Source organism: Miniopterus natalensis, chromosome 4 (genome assembly GCF_054644295.1).
Source record: "Miniopterus natalensis isolate mMinNat1 chromosome 4, mMinNat1.hap1, whole genome shotgun sequence".
NCBI lineage: Eukaryota > Metazoa > Chordata > Mammalia > Chiroptera > Miniopteridae > Miniopterus > Miniopterus natalensis.
In genome coordinates, this window is record NC_142084.1 from 68731017 (window position 1) to 68752361 (window position 21345).

Genomic DNA, 21345 nt, shown 5'->3' on the forward strand with positions numbered 1-21345 from the left:
AGGGCTCAGAGAGGGTTGGGAGACCAGGTAGGTGCCTGGGCTGGCCCTTTGATGCCTGGAGAAAGTGGGGCAAGCAGCTGAGGATGTGGCCTGGGTCTCCTGCTCAAAGCAGACCTCATGGACCATGACGCGAGTAGACCTGTCCTCAGGTGCGGCAAAGGCTGAAATGCTGAGCTGGGCAGGTGCACAGACGGCTCCCTGAGCCCATCACGAAGCTACGTCTTCAGGTGGCAGGTCCTGACCCAAACCAGCAGGCTGCCCTCTCCCTTGAGGTCCCACCTCTCCCACCTCACTCTTGTCCAGCCACATCTCTGCCCAGCAGCTCTAGCCCTACCTCTCAGCCCTGGCCTGCATCTAACACAGCAGCACATCTCAGTACCCACAGCCACCACTCGCGCACAGCGCTCGCAATAGTCCAGGCGCACTGAGTGGGATCCACGACCACCATGTGCAGCTGGGCAGGTTGCTCACTGCACAAGGGTGTCCAGCCAAGGAGGCAAATGGGGGCTAAAAACCAGCTCACTCTCCATTCCCCAAACCCACTGTGTTCACCTGGAGACGAGGGACCTTTTTCCAATTCACATAAACGCTCTGCCCTCTGGCCAGGCTACATATTTGGGGCATAACACCCACCCACAGAGGCCCCTGTGGACCAGAAGTGCGGTGGATAGAGCCTCCCACTGATGCCCCCTTCCCTTCCCCCAGGAGGCTCTGCCACCTCCCCCTGAACACAGGGCAGGAGGGAAGGGGATGGGACCCTGGTTTCAGGTTCTACTCTCGGCAGCAGGGCCAGACTTCACACCCTCCTCAGAGTCCTCCAGGATCCTCAGCTCAGCCTCCTCCCCTCTGTATTCTGCACTAGCCCCCTCTCCCTGGGTGAGTCGTGGCTTCTGCCTGACCACTGCTGGCCCTATCTGCCTCTGTGGATGCCTAAAGTCCCTTCCCTTCCTGCCTGCTCCCCCTGGAAAGGGGGCAAAGCTTGGTGATGCTTGGAGGCCTGGCTCCTCCTGGGTCCCTGGTGAGGAAATGGGCCGAGACAGCTGTTCTCTGAGCAGCCACCCTGGGGCACGGTCCCCTGGGATGTCCATCCTCGAGTGGGTGTGTTAGATCGGAATGATTGTAATCTAAAAACCCAACAGCCACCACCAAGTTGTGCTCTATGATCTCATGTATCTTCCTAGCAATTCTGTGAGGTAAGTACCATTGTCACTCCCTTTTATAGATGGGTAAACAGGCACAGAGACGTGAAGAACGTGTTTGAGGTCACAGTTAACAAAAGGAAAAGCTACTTTTGTTTTTATCTGTAAAAGATAGGCACTCTTTTTTTTTTTTTTTTTAACACAAAAATCACAATAATATTATCACATCTCACACATTACCACTGATTTCTGAATAAATGTCCTGGCCAGCATCGTATACACAGCTGTCTGGTAACAAAGCCAGGATTTGTGTCTTTGGCTCTCACGCCACCCTGCTTCTCTATGCTGGTGGGATGGGCACAGGCACACTTGTCCCTACTCAGACCTGGGTGCTGCACCTCTAACCAGGACCCTGCGCCCTTTATGCTGCAGGAATGGCTCTGGTGACTCCAACCCTCATGGACGGGGAGACGGAAGATGCAGGGTCATTCTTACCTTTACATGTGTTCTCACTCTCAGTAGTGAAATTTGCTGCCCCAGAAACAAGCTCATATCCTGGGCTGCATGTACAGTAGTAGCCCCCCTCTGTGTTCTTGCAGTCTGCGAATTTTCCACAGGACACTTTCGAGGATGATCTGCATTCGTTGATGTCTGGAACAAAACGGGGTAAAGAGTCACCTCCCAAAGGCATGAGTGCCCTCAGGGCAGACAGCCTCGTGTCCTACTAGCATGGAGCCTGATGCATAATCAGTGTCTTCTGGGAAAGAATTAGACTCTCAGGCAACACTGCTGCGGCTGGGCTGTGGCTGGAGCAAGCCATTCCTGAAACCCACTCAGTCAGCTCTGCTCTTCTCAGCTTTCTGCCTGTCACCCTGGATTTGGATACAGGAGGAAGTGCTGAAGTGGTGGGTGGATGGAAGGTCCACATCCCCCTCCCCAGTCCTGGAAGGGCAAACTGAGGCACAGATTCCAGACTCCTGGAGACCAAGCTCCTCTCTCTATGAAGCTTCTCATTTTTCACCTTCATATCTTTTTCTTCCTCTTTTCTCTGTCCTGATGATGGTCTGAGAACAAAGGCTGAGGACCCCAACCACCATCACGTCTCCATGTGCCCCTCCACCACCCCAACCTCTGTACCATCACAAGGCTCCGAGTCGACGGTGAAGGTGAAGATCTCCCCAGATGGAGAGGTGAATCCCTTAAGGCAGCGACAGGCAGTGTCATTTACATATTCAGAGTGTGGAGGGCACCATGAGTTATTGGCAGAGGCTGTGGGGATGGAGACCATAGTCAGATGATAAGGGCTGAGCCAGAGGCTGGAGGGGGCAACCCTGAGCACCTCCCCCCTCGCCCCTCTGCAACAGGCCTTTCTCCTGCCTGGGCTGAGAGCTGCAGGTGGGGGTTGGGACTCTGGCTATGGACTGAGTTACTCCCAGCAGACTCACCCCTGGTGTTCTGGGGTCCATGTTCCAACAGAATCAGCAAGACACACAGCGCTGGAACAGAGATGGAGGGTCAGGGGGAACACAGAACAGGGGAGGGTTAACAGGGGCCTGAGGGTGACACATCTGAAGGACAGGGACTGCTCACCCCTCCTAGGCTCGGGCTCTGTCCATTACTGAAGGAGACACTGGGCCCATGGCTAGAGGGTCTGCTCCTATCGCCTGAAGGTGGCTTTTAGGAACTGAGGATGGGGAGGGGTCTGAGCCTGGCAGGGGTCTTGGGTTCTGCTGACCTGCGGGCAGCAGTTCAGGAAACAGACTGGAGCCAGGTGGCCTTCGTTCTAACCCCAGACCTTGTCAGGTGCCTCAGTCCCTCAGTTTCCCCTTCTGTAGAATGGGATGAAGAGGGGACCCATTTCCTAGAGTAGTATGAGAGTTAAGCACACAAGTACTGCCTGGTGTGTCCAAGTGTTTACTGTCATAATTTCTTTATGTAAAAATGAAGGGGGTTGGACCAGGTGTTATCTCAGATCCTCCAAATCTAAGGTGCTCCGGTCCCTACTCCCTTCCTCAGGGATACAGATGCAAGCACACTGTACCCATATCTGTCAGCCACAACAACCAGCTTGGGACCCTGTAGTGACATTTCACCCTGGCTCCCTGCACACAGGATGATGCTGTGGGCTCATGTTAGGGGTGGTGCTGCATGGGCACCCCAATCCTGCTCTTTCTGCCACTCAGGGCACCCCTTCCCAGGGCATGTCCTGGGGGTCCTCCTCAAGTTATCAGGGGTTCTAGAGATGAGGACCTCCTTGCTGTTCACCAGAGAGACAGACAAGGAGACAGAGATGGAGAGAAAATGAAGAGCAGACAGAGACAGGGAGACAGACAGAAAGAGGGACAGAGAAGGCGCTAGAGACATAGAGAGGAGAAAGGTGACAGAGAGGTGGAGAGAAAATGAAGAGATGAGAGAGAGACGAGACACAGAGAGATGGAGAGACAAACAGAGAAGCAGAGTTAAGAAGACGGTTCTCGAGAGAGATGGACAGAGAAATAGGGAACTCCTAGAAAGAGAGAGAGATGCCAGAGATTCGACAGAGGGACACAGAGATAAAGAGACTGAGAGCGAGATACAGAAAGAGAAACAGAAAGAGAAGGGGAAGGAAGGGAGAGTGGAGGGCGGCTGGGCAGCATGTGGGGGTGTGGGGAGGGCTTGAGGGATCCATCCAGTCCCTGCTGATCTAGAAATGCTGGGGAGGCAGCCCAGACCCTGATAATCCAGGGAGACCAGATAGGGGAACAGTAGATGGAGGGATGGGGGCCAGAGAGGTGTGGCAGGCATGAGTCATTTCCTGGGCCAAATGAGGGGATAACTCATGGCTCAGTCCCCCATGGAGGGGCTCCCAGGGGAATTTTGGGTCAGTCATTGTGACCACAGCTTGAGGAGCTGTGGGGGTGCAGACTGGCAAGTCCCCTGAGCACTCAGCCCCAATGTCCAAACTCGATACCCCTCAGGCCAGCAGAGGGCAAAGATCGCCCTCCCCAGGCCCTCCTAGATGTGGTAAACAGGTTGGAATTCCTGTCTTCCTCTTCTGGCCACAGGGTTTAGTTCTCCCTCGGTGGACACCCAGTTCCTCTCTGTAGGACAGACCACAAAATGACCTTCACTGGCAGGGTGGGACCTGGGTCAGTTCATCCCCAGCTCCCAAAGCCCCAATAGCAACTTTCATGCTCACAACTGCCCTAGGAGGCAGAGGCTCTGCTTATGCCCATTCTGTAGATGGACAAACTGAGGCTTAGAGCCCAGAAAAGGCTTATGGAGAATCTGGTGTAGACGGGGCTGGGGAAGGTGGAAATGAGGGGTCAAGTTCCCCAGAACCTGCTGGGAGGGGTTCTTTGTGTTGAACTGGGCTTTCCTCCCTCACTACAGAAGCTGCTGGGCCAGACCTTCTCCATCTGGGGCCTTGGAAGTCACCCAAACAGGAGCCTGGAGAGGAGCTGCTGGCCGTCTGCTCCCAGTGCCATCTGGTTTGCATTCCCCTAGCTGAGCCCTGAGCAGTCAGATTCCTGCTTAGGGACCCTGTGGCAGGGGTGGGGCAGTCATTCTCTCCTTGCTCCTCCAGCTAGGACCCCACAGTGCATCCCCCCCCAGAGCCACCAGTGAAATAATAATAGTAACATTAAAATAATAATAAGTACTGTTTACTTAATTCTTACTGTGAACTTAACCCTTAACTCAACCCTGTAAAGTGACCAGTCTTGCCCTGCCCCATTTCACAGAGGTGGAAAGTGAGGATCAGGGGCTCTGTGACTTGGCCCCCTGAACATCAGCCCCTTCAGGTGTCCTCCACACAGACTTGGTAAATTTCCTAAAAATCATCTAATTGTATGCATGCAACAGATGAATTATATGCTATGTAAGTTACACCTCGATAAAGCTATAAAAAACAGCTCACGCCTGTCACCCTGTGCCAGCACAGGGAGCCCCATCCCTGTGGCCTGGGGAAGTTCTGATTGGCACCCCAAATGTCATTTCTTAACTCTCTTTGTTGCCTGGTTGCCCAGGCAACGAACTGCCCTGATAACCGTTAGAGCCACCGGGGTGGGGCGGGAAGGGAGGCAGGGGAAGTCACAGCAGAACTCAAGTTCCAACCCACAGCTGAGTCCCAGCTGGGTCTGGGGGAGCAAGAGTGGGGTCTCTGGGGCTTCCCTGCCGCTGAGACGATGGGAGATGTATTGGAGTCACCCCATAGTGGAAGGGTCCCTGTCTTCAGCTCCCTAACGCCCGGCTATGCCACCTGTTAAGAGTGACTTCCTGAGGGGGTCACAGCACTCACTTTTTGCCCCTCTCCTCCCCTCGCTGTACTTTGCCCTCTTAGGGAGCAGCTTTCAAAGTGGATCCAGAAAGGAGCTTGGAGATTCCTCTGGGGGTGGGGGAACAAGCTCTTACAGCACCCGGGGGGTCCCTGCCCTGGGTGGGGTTGCCGGGCACTGCCAGCTGCTCTCCCCATGTGCCGGTGGCATCTGCCTAACCATGTGGCTTCCTCCATGTCAGGCGCCAGGACTGCCAGCTCTGCCTATTTCTCCACGGGTGGCGGTGGTGGGGAAGACGGGGAAAATGGAGGAACCGAAGGGGTGCTGCCAGGGGCTCCCTGGCCCCTCCCAGAGAGGTCCCCAAATTCTCACCGTGTAGGACGTGGAAGACGCGGAGGCGCCGACCTCCCATGGTCTGAGCTGCCGGCGGGGGAAGCAGAGGTTGGCAGGGCGGTCCCGTGTCTCCAGGATGGGCAGCTGTGCCTAGTTTTGTGGTCTCTGGACCTTTATAAAGTGTGTGGGGGGAGCCACTGCAACAGGTCCCTCCCCGGAACTGGTGGGGCAGCTGGAAGCCAACAGGAAAATGCGCTCAAAACAGAGACCCAGGAGCGCTGCGCGCGCGCGCACACACACACACACACGCACGCACGCACACACACGCACATGCACACACGCACACACACGCACATGCACACACGCACACACACACACATATGCACGCACACACACAGTGTGTACCCTGCTCTCAGATCCTCTGCCAGCTGTCCCACCGTTTGAACTTCTGACAAACATTCTGACCCCCTGTGCTCTCTGGCACTTACCCCAGGGCAAAGGGGGGCAGTGAGGGCAGGGGTGGGGGAGTCTTGTCCAGGGGGCTGTTTAGATTGGGAGGGGCCACGTCTGAAATGCCTCGGGGCTTACAAATTGGGGACTCCCCTGTGCTCACTGCCTTAGAATGTCCTACTCTCCAAGGCCAGCCCCTGAGCTAAGGGTACTCCCGCCCCCCTGATTTTCAGAGGAGGAAACAGGCACAGAGAGTCCAGAGTCCACATAGGGGCTGGAGGAGCATGAAGGTGTCCTTCATGGATCCCAGGCAGGCAGCAAGTAGAGAAATTTCAGACCACCAAGGGGCCACAGTGCTGGAGACCGCCTTTCTGGGCGAGGGTTTCCCCTGGTGGGAAACTTACATTTCAGGGGTTTGTGGGCACCGAGTTAACCAACAGAGAATCACATGGTAGGAAAGTTGTTTCCTTTTTGAATAAGTCACATGACTGGCTTGTCTCTGGGGCCATCTAGTAATTTTTAAAATAGCCGACTACAGGATTTATAAAGAACTTAATCTGCGCCAGGCCTGACTCAGGTGCTGTGTCTATTTCAACTCATTGACTGCAAAACACCTATGAGGCAGGTGCAGCTCTGCCTCCCATTTATAGAGGGGGAAGCTGAGGCACAGCTAACAAGTAGCTCAAACAGAGATCCACAGGCAGGAGCCTAGTCCCCGGGGCCCAGGAGAAAGTCTCTACTGGGTACTAATGTGTCTTTAACACCTTAGTGGCCCTGAGGTTTATCCCGCTAGCATCCGTGGTTTTATGTTCCTTGTGTTATTATTTTTAAGTTTATGAGTCTCAGGGCAAAAAAAAGGTTTTCTAGTTATGACATCAATATATGTTTCGTTTTTAAATGAACAGATTCAAGGATGCAAGAGTATAGAAAATTAAAGAAAATATTAAGTCCATCATAGTTCAAAAGGGGAAGACTGTGGTCATGGAAAAATAAGGTGACCAATGGCTGAAGGCAGAGAGGCAACATCCCAGGGACAGTGGAGCATCCTAATCCCTAGAATTAACCCCTTCCTACCCACTGCCATTCCCTTCACCTGAACAGGGAAGGGGTTCCAAGGGGCCTGGGGAGGGAAGTGGACATTGGAGGAGGCTCGGAGGAGAGGGGGCCAGACCAGGTCTAGAGTGCATTTTGGCTCTTTTCTCAAAAAGCTGGAAACCCCAGGGCTGGACGTCCTGCCCTATAGGCCAAGGTCTGACAGCTGGTTCCCGGAGAAGCTGGGGGGGGGGGGGGTGAGAGTCCCAGCCTGGGGGAGGGGGGATGTTTGGCTCCAGGGTGTTGTCCCCACACTGTCCACATGGCCATCCATTGTTTTGCCTTCTCATCCCTCAGGATGTGCCTTGGGCCCTTGGAGCAGGTCTAACCTGTCTGGGACTCAGTTTTCTCCTCTGATGAATGGGATTTAAATGCCTACCCAATAGCCTCAAGGAGCAGGGTGAGGAAGAACAGGCGTAACATAGGAGAAGAGGCTTTGAGATGTTTGCTACAAGCTTGGGGGAAGCACGAAGAGGAACATCCCTGCCACCACCACTATAATCTGGCTGTCACCAAGCCCAGTGACTCTGACTTCAACTAGATCCCCAATCCTCTCACTTCTCCTCATTGGCCCCCACCCTGATCTAGTCCCATCATCTCCCACATTGGTACCCTGGCTCCTGTCCCCCACACTCTGTTCTCCTCACAGTAGACCAAGTCTGCCTGGGACCTCCTGAGTCAGGGCACATCCCTCTTCCGCTCAAGAACCCTCTGTAGCTCCCACCTCACTCAGTGTAAACCTCCAATAGTGCTGAAGGCCCTGCAAGTTCTGTCCTATCACCTCCCTGCCCTCAGCTCCTCCCTCACCCCCCTCAGTCACTTGGCTGCCATTTTCCTTGTGGAAAACACCAGGCACATTCCACCTCAGTATTTGACTTTTGCAAGGGTGGTTATCTCTGCCTGGAGCACTCTGGCCATGATAACCTCCTGGTTCCCTCCCTCCTGTCCTTCCTTCATGTTTTTGCTCAAACATTCCCTGACCTGTCTCCCAAGTCTGATATATAATCATCTCTCATCCTCAGCAAGCCCAATTTCTCCCCACTTTCCCCATTCTCTGTAGCGCCTCATCAGACCCCCATATGGAATTTACCTGCTTCCCTGTTTACTGCCTGCCCTCCAGCCCATAGCCTGTCAGCCCAGAGGGCAGACTGTGACCCCTCTGTGTCTCTGCACCTTGCAGGGTTCCGTAGTTAGTGGTACCACCCCTGCTGGTGCTCCCCACTGAAGGAAACCTCCTCAGGCTCCCTGATCTGGCCCCTGCTGGAGTGTCAACATTATTTCCCCTCCTTGCTTGAAGTTCTCTGGAGTTCCAGCCCCGCTGACCTACTTGGCAGCCCCCGGACAACCTTGTGACCTCTGTTCCACATGGTATGGGGCAGGGATGTGGGTCCCCATTTGTCAGATGGGAAACGGGCACCTGGGGGGTTGGGCAACTGGCCTGAGATTCCCCAGCTAGGAAGTGGCTAAGCCAGGATTACTCAACCAATAATAATAAGAGTATTATTATATTATATTGTATTATTATTTTCATTATTACAGCTGCAACAGGAACAAATCTTCATGGTGGGTGATAGTAGTCATCCTGCACCTACTATATACCTCACTTTCTTCTAAGCACTTCACAGGGATTGAACTCACTTATCTTTTCAGGAGCCCTAGGAGGCAGGTACTGTGATTTGCATTAGACAGATGGGGAAACTGAGGCACAAAGTGGTGAAATGACTTGCACAGTTACAGGGCACCCTCCCCCCATCTCACATCAGAGGTCCTGGGCAAAACCCATCTCTTCCAGTTTTGAACCATGTGGTCTCAGGTAGGTTAAGTAACCTCTCTGGGCCTCAGTTTCTCCATCTGTGAAATGGTCAGAACCTCAGTGAGCATAGGTGAGGGTCATAAGAGAGTGAACAAATTGCAGGGGCTCAGAGTGGATGTGCTGTCAACATCAGCAGTGACTGTTAGAATAACCACTTTCTCTGCAATGCCCTTTGCTGCGGGGAAGACAAAGGGACCCCAATGTCCTGCCCCCTTCTTATGCCACCAGCCCATGCTCAGCACCCTTACAATTCCCAGGTGAGTCAGGGGTCATATGGGGTCTATGGATGGAGGGGGGCATAACAGGAAGCCCCCTGACTGGGAGACAATGGCAGAGGAAGGGGCCGGGCCAGCCCCCACGCGGATGAGCCCAGCTGCTGGCTCCAGGAGGGCGGCACAGCTATTGTGAGGCCAGACAGCTGTCCCCAAGCAGGAAGTCCCAGAGAGTGAGGAAAGAGGGTGGGAGGCTGCTAGCCAGCCCTGACCCCAGACCCAGGGGCAGGTGGACAATGGACCCTTTGTCTCCTCTTGCAGGCTGGACACCTGGGTTCCCCCAAGCCAGGCTTTCAGAGTCTACTTGACCAGATACTCCTGGTCAGACCCTGCCCAACCCAGCTGGCATCCTCCTGACCCCTCCCCCCCACCCAGCTGAGCCCAGGGAGTTGGAGGCAGCACAGAGCTGGGCCATATATATAGTTCCCTGGCACTGCCGAATGAACTCCTAAATATAGAGGCCGAGCTATTTGGGGCCTTGGCCTGGGGCAGAGTGGGGGTGGGGGCACCGCACGTGTGCCTCCCTGGCCTGCGTCCCCAAGGCTTGCCTGGGCCTCTCAGTTTCTGGGGCTGGGCAATGTCTGATTGAATGAAGATACAGACGAAACCTGGTGGTGGAGCCCAGGTGGTGGAGCCCAAAGTGATGAGAGGAAGCAAGAGGCTGTGACGCCTTAGAGTAGCGATTTTCAACCTTTTTCTTTCTTTTTTATTTTCTACCCCCCTCCCTTAGCCCTTTTCATCTCATGGCATACAAACTAATTACTAAAATTATTTGGTACACTAAAAAATTTATTTTTTGCTGATCTGACAAAAAATAGGTATAATTTGGATTCATTCACACTGGATGGCTGTTGTGTGGGCTGCTGTCATTTTTTATTTGACAAACTGAGGGAAAAGAAGCCGGTGGTCTTGACTAAATAGTCAGGTATTGCATGTTTTAAAAACTCTTGCTGCACACCGGTTGAAAATCTTGAAAAATCACTGCCCTAGGGGACACAGTTCTGAGGGGCAGAGGGGGAGGGGGAGTTTGTTGTTGTGGTCCCAGCACCCAGTTCCTCTGCCTTCTTCACCCCAAAGCCTGCTGTGGTAGGAAATGGGGGCTGAGCTGTCACCTCTGAGTGTTCTCTGCTTCTAGGAAATGAAGGCCTTCAGGAAGCTGCAGGGACACCCCCAAAGCTCAAACAAACCCCAGCTCCTAGCAACCCACTTCCCCTTCCCCATCAACACTGCTGCTGTGGTCACGGGGGCTGGCATGGGGGGCCGGGTCACGGACTGGGGGTGGGGTTGGGTTATAAATAGCTGGTTTATAAGCAGCTGCCAAGACAGCCAGGCAGGGATCCCCCAGACAAGCGGAGAGGGCTCCTAATGGGGCAGCTGGACCTCAGAGTGTCCCTAGCTTCACCCCCTCCCAGCGATTGCCAAGATTTGGGGAAGTAAGGGCGAACTGAAGGGTGAGTTGTTTATCAGGGGCAACATCAACGATCTTTTAAGGCAGCCCAGGAACACAATGGCCATTAAGACTTTAATGGGCCTGGCCGGCGTCGCTCAGCTGTTGAGCAGCCGCCAAGGATCGGGGAGATCACAGTTCAATTCCCGGCCAGGGCACAACATGCCCCGTTGTGGGCCCAATCCCAGTCGGCAGCATGCAGGAGGCAGCTGATCAATGACGACTCTCATTATTGATGTTTCTGTCTCTCTCCCTCTCCCTTCCTCTCTCTGAAATCAATATATATTTTAAAAAAAGAAAAAGTAATGGGCAAGAAGCATAAGCTATAAAACAAAACAAAACAAAAAAAAGACTTAATGGAAACTTAATGCTTCCTCAGCCACTGGATAAAGTGGATTAGAATATTACACAATTGTGAAAAAGAACCCCAGGGGCATACAATGAGATGGCTGGGTCTGAGCAATATACCCTTTCTCGATTTTAAAAACTGAGTGAAGTGCAAACATCTTAATTTGCTTGATGGATTTTGTAGTAGAATCTTATTTTTTCAGCTTTACTGAGGTACAATTGACAAATAAAATGGAAATATATTTAAAAGGTATGACCTAATGATTTGGTTGTAGTAGAATCTCGAGCAAAAAGGAAGTCCCCAGAGCCCCATACAAAAGCCACCTTTGTCTTAAAGCTCCGACATGGAGAAAAGGAAACAAGACTTCGGCGTACAAATGTACAAGAAACACACAAACAAATGAATGAGAGAATAGGAAACAGAATTCAGGGCGGTGAAGGGAGAGAGCAGGGTCATGTCCCAGTTCTTGGTGGGGGGCTGATGGGAGGGCCTTCTAGGGTTTAAAAAAATAAATGATTAAAGTAAACTAAAGTTGGTCATGGGTAGACCAACAGTCACCAGAATTATATTTAATTGATTCCGTGAACCTGGGACCCTGTAAAACTTATTTTAGAATTTTTAAAATGTTTTAAGTCTCTAATGAGAAGTGGTTAGAGGAAGCACAGGAAAGAGAGATGGAAAGAGGTGCCCAGGGTGGGGGTGGCCGGAGGAGGGAGGCCCAGCTGGGGAAGGGGATCAGCAGGGGTGGGGGTGGCGGTGGGCAGTGGAGGAACTGACAATGGCCAACAGGAAGCTGTGCAGAACAGAGGTGGGAACGCTCAGTGCTGTGTTGGCCTCTTTCTCGAATCTCTCAGCCTCTTCCCCATTCTGCAGGGGCTCCTGGGAGTGGCAGGCTGGGAGCTGACAGTGCCCAGTGACGATGGGTTCCAGCCTCCCAGGGGCCCTGCAAGGGGGTCCTAGGAAGGGGGTTTAGGCTGAGTGCCCAGGTCAGCCTCTCCCAATGCCTCAGTTTCCGCAGCTGGGCCCCCTGTCACAGGTGTTTGGGGTCCTGAGCAATGGTGCTAATGGTCATGACCAGTCTTAGAAAGAAGCGATATATTCTGAGAGCCAAAAGCTTCAGTGAGACTATGGCCATCCCCAGCACTCTATCAGATTGGGGTCACCCTTCACCAGCTGTGGAAAACATTTTGGTGCTTCCTCAGAGTTAAACAGAGTTTCCCTATGACCTAGCAATTCTGCTCTTAGGCAGGTACCTGAAACAACTGAGAGCAGGGACTCCTACAAATACTTGTACACCCATGTTCATTGCAGCATGATCCCCAGTCGCCCAAATGTGGAAACAAACCAGTGTCCGTCACCGAATGTGGAGAATGTCAGGAATGGGAACACTAAGCAGGTTAGTGAAGGGGGAGGAGATGCTGGGGGGGCTATGGCTGAACAAAATGTGGTCCATCCACACGGTGGAATAGTATTTAGCCACAAAAAGGAATGAAGTTCTGATAGAGGGGGTGGTCACCCAACATGTGAATGTGCTGAATGCCACTGGATTGTTCACTTTTAAATGGTCAATTTCATGTCTTTGTGAATCCCACCCTAATTTTTAAAAGTCCTAAGTGGGTGATGGCACTGTCACCAGTTCCACCTTGGGCATCTCTGCTGTCACAACCTCTCCTTTGTGGCTCACAGGTTGCCCCAGGAAAGACAGTTCATCTTTCTACAGTCTGAGGTGAAGTAGGCATTACCCTCCTCCTTTTACAGATCTGACAGTCATGTATTCACTCAACAAACACTGCATGCCAAGCACTGTTCTAGGTAATGGGGTGGATGTGTGAACAAGCCAGAGCAAAACCTCTACCCCATGGAGCTAACATTCCCACGCGAGAGATCATGAACCTGATATATGAGAATGTCAGGAATGGGAACACTAAGCAGGTTAGTGAAGGGGGAGGGGATGCTGGGGGGGCTACTGCCAAACTATATAGGGTGGTTGGGGAAGCCCTCACTGAGAAAGTGACATTTGAGGAAAGACTTGAAGGAAGTGAGGAGGGAAGAGCCCTGAAGATATCTGGGGAAGAATGTTCCAGGCAGAGGGAGCCCGTGCAAAGGCACTGAGGCTGGAGAGTGCCTGGTATGGAAAAGCAACGAGGCCTGTGTGGCTGAAGCTGAGTGAGCAAGGGGGAGAGAAGTGACAAATAAGGCCCGGGAGACAATGGGATGACACTGTATGCAGCAAGCAATAAAGTCAGAGGTGAATTCCAAATATTTAACACCCAGTTAGTCTGGAGTTGTCAGCCCTGTGTGGGTTCTCTCCTGTACCCCTCATTTCTGATGGCTTCCACTGAGTGTCTGGGGGACTGGGACCCTCCACTGCAGCTCCCCTTACCCCAGGGACAGCATGGTCCTCCCCACACCTGATATGGGCTAGAAAGGCCCATGAGCCCTTCTATAGGGGGGGATAACTCAGGGTTATATATATACAGGCAAAGCTGGGAATCCTGATGCTCTCTGCTACCCTGGGGTGGGAATGTGGACTCCGAGTGACTTCCTGCATCCCGCAGCCATCATCACTCACCTGGACCAGTGCAATCACTGCCCTGTTCCCCACTTCTACCTTCACTCCCCACAGCTGCCAGAGGGTGCCTGTGAGCACCCAAGTCAAGGACTATCCCTCCTGTGCTCAAGAATCCTCCATGGCTCCCACCTCACTCAGAGCAAAAGCCCAAGTCCTCTGGCTTGACCCTGAAGACTGTGCCCTGTCCCCTCTCTGCTCTCCGTATCTTTTTCTGTCCTCACACACTCTGTCCCGGCCACATAGGCCTCCTCACTGTTCCTCAACACTTCAGGCATGTTCTTGCCTCAGGGCCTTTGCATGGACTGTTCCCTCTGTCTGCACCGCCCTTCCTCCCCCAGACATCCACACATTGCCCCCCTCACCTCCTTCAGCTCTTTGTTCAAATGTTATCTCCTTACTGAGACCTTCTCACCCCCTCCTCAAAATTGCAACCGTCCCCAGTCTCCTTTAACCGGCTGTACTTTTTTTTTTTTTTTAAGCACTGATCTCCTTCGGAGTCACTTGTTTCCATTGTTCACTGTCCTCCTTACTCCAGCACACCTGCCGCTGCCATGGCTGTGTCCCCTGCACCTTCAATAGAGCCCCATACGCAGCTGGTGCTCAATAATGGCTGCATAAATGAATGCCAAGGTCTGAGTTTATTGCAGCTATATCTTTGACACCTTTAAACACCTCGGTAACTTTTTTCTGTTTTATTTTCCTTTTTCTCTTTCTTTTTTAATGAAAAGAGCAGTCTCTTTGATCCATGGCTGGAATAGAGGCCGAGGCTTCAGCTGTCAGGGCCCTGGGAGCGCAGACACAGGCGGGAGAGAGCGCAGCCCCCTACACTTGGCTCCTGGGCGCCCCACTCCCCTCACCCTGGTCCCAACTCTGAGCCTTCAGCAGGCGGTAACATTAACCAAATTTACTATCACCCCCATCTGCCATGGTCTTTTCTTTTTTCTGCTTTCCACTTATGGAAATGGCCCTGGCTTCCTCTTGTGACAGTCGAGTAAGATTCCTTTCAAAATAAATTCATTTAAGAATAAGAAAAAAAAGAAAAGCAAGTCGATTGAAGGAACAACCTGGTTCATGGAGAGAGGAATGAGTGATGTCTGTGAGCTGCCAGTCAACTGCAGGAGGCAAGGATGGGGCTGCATGTCTGGGTTCTGCGTGCAGGTGTGACAGTGCCTCGGCCAAAAGTCCTGTAGGTGATGCCATCAGGAGCTGGGGAGGGATGAACGTGGAGCTGGAAAAAGAGCATCATTTTTTTCCTGAGGGGGTCCAAGGAGGGACTTTTTCTGAGATCATTTCCTGTTGGCACTTCTGTATCTGGGGGCGTGGGTGTCACTGAGGTTTTTCGTGGCCCCTGGTGTGAGTCTTGACGCCGAGTGATGAAGTTCAGTGGCAATGCCTTCGTGGAGGGGCTTCCACCACGCCTGCCTCTTGCCCCCAGCTTCTGCCTGGCTCAGGAAGCTAGTCCCGAGGAACCCCCAGCCTGCCTGGGGCCCATGATGCCAGGCAGCCCAGGCTTTGGCAAAGAGACTAGTACCCACACCCTGAGCTTTCCTTAAAACAGAGTTGTTAAAATCTCTAGACAAATCGCCAAGAAGCACATGAAAAGATGCTAAATATCACTAATCATCAGGGAAATGTAAATCCAAGCCACCACGAGATATTGTAACCAGAACCTGAGTCTGGCTTCCTGCCCCCCAAACACCAAACTCATTAGACAGATGTTGGTGAAAAAGGAAAGAGATTTTATTCAAGTGCTGGTCACCTGAGGAGATGGAGGACTCTTGTCACAAAGTCCATCTTAATGTTTTAGTGCAGGCAGAGGTTTTTATAAGGAGGGAGAGGCAAAGCAGAGCAAAGAAACCAAGGGGGGAGGGGGTCGATAAGATCTCTATGCACAGACCAGCACAGTCCATTCTGATAAGGACCTTGAAGTGGGTCAAGTGATGGTCTGGTGTGTGTCATTCTGGCCTTTGTCATCCTGGTTCTACGTCATCCTGGTTCTACGTTTGAAGGTCAGCAAAGCTCCCGGAACTGGGATGACTGAAGGCGGGAGTCTGTATCTTCTGAAGTTAGTCCCTAGGATTCTTACACAAACATGCTGTTTATCTACAAGCTGCATATAAGTCAGACATCTACAGAAACAATGTCAAAAGGATGGTGGGGTGGGTTACAATCCCCACTGTTACAATATCACCTCCTTTTATTAGGACAGCTACAAACAAACAAACAAACAGAAAATAACAAGTGTTGGCAAGGATGTGGAGAAATTGGAACCATTGTGCACTGTTGGTGGGGATGTAAAACGGTGCAGCTGCTGTAGAAACTGTATGGCAGTTCCTCAAAAATTAACCAGAATTAGCACATGATCCAGCAATTCCACTTTTGGGTATACACCCAAAAGAATTGAAAGCAGGGTCTCAAAGAGATATTTATATACCCATGTTCATAGTAGCATTACTCACAATAGCTAGAAAGTGGAAGCAACCCAACTTTCCATCGATGGATGAGTGGATAAACAAAATGTGGTTGTATGCAGACAATGAAATATTATTCAGCCTTAAAAAGGGAGGAAATTCTGACACACACTACAATGTGGATAAACCTTGAGGACATTATGCTGAGTGAAAGAAGCCAGTCACAAAAACACAAATGCTGCATGATTTCACTTACGTGACATATCTAAAGTATCAAATTCATAGGAAAAAAAATAGAGTGGTGGCTGCCTGCTGCGTGAGGGGGGAGTTAGTGTTTAGTGGGTGTAGAGTTTCAGTTTTGCAAGATGCAGAATTCTAGAGGTTGGTTGCACAATAGTGTGAATGTACCTAACACTACACACTTAAATGAACCGCACACTTAAAAATGGTAAATTTTGTTATATTTTTTACCACTTAAATTTTTTTTAAAAAAAGGAAGGAAATTTTGACACATAGTACCACATGGATGACCCTTGAGGACATTAGGCTGAGTGAAATAAAGCAGTCATAAAAGGACAAATACTGTATGACTCCACTTTTATGAGGCCCCAAGAGGCTTCAAACTCAGAGGCAGGAAGTGGGATGGTGGGAGCCAGCGGCTGGGGGAGGGGGCTGGGGAGTGAGTGTTTAATGGGGACAGGGTTCCAGTTTGTGAAGATGAGAAAGTTCTGGAGATGAATGCTGGCGGTGGTTGCACAACAGCATAAACGTACTTAATGCCACTGAACAGTCCACTTAAAAAAGGTTAAGATTGCAATTTTATGTTACGTATATTTCACCACATTAAAAAAAAAAAAATCCAGGGCAGGAGGCTAACAGTGCCACACACTGTTTTCTTTTCCTTTCTGCCCAGACAGTAACCAGGTGAGAAGGAAAAGCTCTGATGCTTTAAAGCCTTGAGATTTGGGGTTTGCTTGTTACTAGAGCAGAGCTGAGTCCACTCTGACTCGGACGTGGCAGCTGACACCTGAGTCCTCTCTGTGGGTGCTGATGCCCTCAACCATGAACCCCAGGGCTGGGACTAGGGTGAGAAGTGAGGCACTTGCCTCGCGAGCAAACTTTAAGGAGCGCCACATAACTCAATAGTCAATACAGCTATTATTTGGATGCAGTGTTTTAAAAAATCAAAAATAATGCAAAACGTTCATGATGATTGAAATAGCAAAATGTTAGATGAAGACTGGATTTTCCGCAGCAATGTGCCGAGAGATTTTAGAACTGAGGCAAAGGGAACAATCAATATTTATGCCTCATTCATCTCACTGTAGTCCCTGCTCTGGTGAACACCCATGACACTGCCTGGGGGCCTTCTGTGGCCCACGTGGCTGCAGTTCAGAAATGAAAGGGAGTTAGCATCCCTGGGAAAACCCCTCCATCACTTTTGGTGGATCAATACCCCAGGTCCCTCGCTCCTCAAGGATGTGTCCTACACACTCTCTCAGAGGTCCCTGGAGGGGCTGAGCTCCAGGTGCCCACCGCAGAAATATGCTCATTCAAACTCTCAGGGCCTGCTGCCTACGCCTCCCTATCTCACTTCACTTCTTCTCTACTCATGCTTTGTAAGATCCCCTTCTCATGAAGTACCTGCGCTCAGTCCTTGTCTCAGGCTCTGCCGCCGGGGAAGCCAGCACAAGGCAGATGTCTATTACAATTTCATTTCAACCTGGCAAACACTATAACTCCTGATTCATCTCCGAATCTCTGCCAAATCTGCTGTCAGTGATGTATTGCTGTGCAACAAATTGCCCCAAACGTAAGGGCTTAAAATAAGAGCAAGCAGTGATGATCTAGTTTTTGTGGGTCAGGAACGAGGTATGGCTTCACTGAGTTCTTTGCTTCAGTCTCTAATGGGCCACAGTGTCATCTGAGGGCTTGATAAGGGAAGGGTTCACTCCCAAGCTCACTCAGGTGTTGGCAGGATTCAGTTCCTTGCTGGCTGTTGAGGAGGTGGCTCTCAGCTCCTTACCACATGGGCCTCTCCACAGGGAACCTAATCTTGAAAGTGACATTTCGTCACCTTTGTCTTACTCTAGTGTTAGAAGTGAGTCATGAGGCATTGCCCACACTCAAAAGGAGGGGATTACACATGGAAACCAGGAGGTGGGCCGCCTTGAAGTCTGTCCACTAATTTCCCCTTCTTAGTGTATGGTTCCACACCAGCTCAGTTGTTCAAGCCCCAAGCAGGATGTCATCCTGTTCATAAGACATTCTAACTGCTCCAAATGGCCCTCCTGATCTCACCTCCTTCTTTTATCCTTGTGTTGACCTTCCTTCTCTTCTTGAAAGCTCAGTCCCACCTCAGGGCCTTTGCACCTGCCGTTTCCTCTGCCTGGAACTCTCTTCCTTCAGACATCTGCATGGCTCCTCCTTCAAGGTCTTTCACCACACTGCTGTCCATGTGTCAGCTGGGGCTGCAGTCTCATCTGAAGGCTGGATCAGGTAAGCACCCACTTCCAGCTTTAGCTTTAACATGAACTCCTTAGCCCTGGCCAGTGTGGCTCATTTGGTTGGGCGTCGTCTGGTGCACCGAAAGGTTGTCGGTTCAATTCCTGGTCGATCCCAGGTTGCGTGGGCTCTATCCCCAGTAGAGGGCTTGCAGGAGGCAGCTGATATATGTTTCTCTCTCTCCCTCTCTCTTCCTCTCTCTCTGCAAATCAATAAAAAATCTTTTTAAAAAAACAAAAACTTGACTTCCTTAAATATGCACTCCTGGTCCACTATTTAGTCCTGCCTATTAAAGAGTTAATTCAGCGGGCTTGGGGTTCTCTAATCCTGCACCTTCCAAAGGAAGGCCTGTCTGCATGATGCCCTTGTCTTTCTCCTGGGAAGTCATCTTTAAGGCCCTGGAGTGTCTTGCCTAGTAAGAGTGTCTGTACACCTCAGACCTTAGACCACACCAGAGAGTCATGCTCAAAATATGATTCATGGTGGAGGCCTTGGGCCACCATGCACTAACAGCTTGTCCTCTGAAGAGGCTGAGGTCAGTCACATGAGTGGTCAGCCTGGCCCATGTGACCAACTTGCAATAAAAACCCTGAACACTAAGGCTCTGGTAAGTTTCCCTGGTTGGAAATACTCAGTGCATGTTGTCACACATTGTTGCTGGGACAGTTGAGAGCTGGGATTCCACCAGGAGGGGATACCTGGAAGCTCATGCCTGGTATCTCCTGAGTCTCCCACCCATGTGCCTTGTCCTTTACTGATTTTAATTGGTATCCTTTCTCTGTAATAAATTGTGACCTGGCATATAACAGCTTTTCTAGGTTATGTGAGTCTGAGTGAGTCATTCACCCCCGACCCAAACCCCCATCCTCCCAACCACCCTCTTTTGAGATCATTGCCATTGCCAGTCACTGAATGGTATGTTCTTCCTCATTTGCTGTTTCCTGTCTCTCTTCTCTGGATCAAACAGAAAACTGAAACCTTGTCTACAGCTCTCGTGAGAGGCAGAAGACCAGAGTGGTCAGGGGTTAGGTCCTATCTCTGCCACTGTCTGGTGGTGTGGCCTGAGTGAGTAACATCACCTTCTGTGCTCCAGTCTGTCCATCTGTAAAACAGGAACATGAACACGAGTTTCTCTTTCATAGACCACTGAGAGATGGATGGACTGGTTTATTAAGGCCCAGAAAGGCCTCTATAAATACTAGCTTCTAAGTGCTGGTCGCTCTGTCTCCCCAGTAGCTAGAGCAGGGGTCAGTGCTCAGTTAAGGACAAATGAGTTAAGATCCCTCTGAGGCCTTTGACATGGAGAGCAGGAGGGAACCAGAGATGCCCAGATGGTGGACAGGAGGACTGGAGAAGTGCCAGGGAGGGCTGGACACTCGCCCTGTGGCTCTGGCCACACACAGGCCCTGCCAGGGCTATTTGGGACTGCTAGGGGAGCCAGTTTTGTGGAGCCACTGGGAAGGAAGTCCCAGGAAGTGGTAGAGCTGGATAGAGAGGCAGAGGGTGGAGAAAACCAAATCCCACAGTCAGGGCTCCTAGGAGGAAATGTGTGGGAGGGCTGGGGGCGGGGTCAGGGCTGCTGTAGCCATGGATGTGGTTGTGGTTGTGGCTGTGGCTGGGCAGGGGAGGGCCCCAAAGAAAGGCTGGGCTGGGCGGCAGCCAGTCTGGCCTGGCCTGGGAAGATGCCTCCCTTCTGCTGGGTGCCCTGGAGATGCTGCTGGGCTTCTGGACACAGCCCTATCCACCCCCACGGGAGGAATGTGCCCCTTCTCCACCCCCTGCTTCCAGACTCTTCCACATAAGGCTTTCAGGGGTGCTCATGCCATATGAGTTCAGGACAAAGGAATCAGAAGCACATGATCTGAGTCCCCAGGGAGGAGTAGTTCTGGAGACAAGACTAAAAGGAAGAGAACAGGGCCAAAGGGGGAGCACTGAGATGTGGACATGAGAGGCAGGGGGAGGAGGTGCCTGGCTCTGAGCAGGATCTGTCCCTCACGATATCCATACCGCCAGAGCTCTCAAATCAGGGCCATGCCTTGGTTGAGGATGAGGGCCACTGTAGACCCCTGTGCAACCTGGGCCCCTCCCTCTGCCTCTCTGGGCCTCAGTGTTCTTCCTAGTGGCCCAGGCGCTCAGGTTAAAACACTAGAGTCATCCATGTGTCCCTGTCTCGGTCCCTCTCCATCTCCCTACGGCTGCATCAGCAAACTCTGAGGGCTCTGCTTTAAAAATCTAACCAGAATCCAGCCACTCTGCACCTCCTCCATGGCCCTACCCTGGACCAGCCCCATTATCTCCCACTTGGACCAGTCCAGTCACCTCTGCCCTGAGCTTTCAGCTCCCACTCCACCCTCCCTACAGGCTGTTCCCCCATCAGTGACCAGAGGGCAACCGCTGCTCAAGAACACTTGGTGGCTCCCACCTCATTCAAAACAAAAGTCCAAGTCCTCCTCATGACCCACAAGGCTCTGCATGTCCTGCCCTGTCCCCTCCCTGCCATTATCTCCATCCACTGTCCCCTTACTATTTCCTCCGGCCCCACTGGCTTCCTACCGCTCCTGGCACACTCTCACGCCTGCACTCCCCCCACCCCGCCTTTGCACTTGTGGTTTCCTCTGCTTGGTGCCCCCCCCCCCCCCCCAGATCTCCACACAGCTCCCGCCTCGCCTCCCTCAGGTCTTCACTCAGCCATCACCTCCTTAGAGA

General features: G+C 51.7%; 1 protein-coding gene across 1 annotated transcript in view; it reads right to left on the bottom strand.

Moving 5' to 3' along the window:
• Positions 1-20644, bottom strand: part of ADGRE5 (adhesion G protein-coupled receptor E5) — a 31009-nt gene extending 10365 nt beyond the window's left edge. The window contains exons 1-5 of the mRNA XM_087816174.1: positions 20636-20644; positions 5768-5960; positions 2585-2635; positions 2277-2408; positions 1635-1790 (exon numbers count right to left, since the gene is read on the bottom strand). Of these exons, the coding sequence (XP_087672300.1) occupies positions 1635-1790; positions 2277-2408; positions 2585-2635; positions 5768-5960; positions 20636-20644 (541 nt within the window). The remainder of the gene's footprint in view (positions 1-1634; positions 1791-2276; positions 2409-2584; positions 2636-5767; positions 5961-20635) is intronic.
• Positions 20645-21345: the final 701 nt, after the last annotated feature.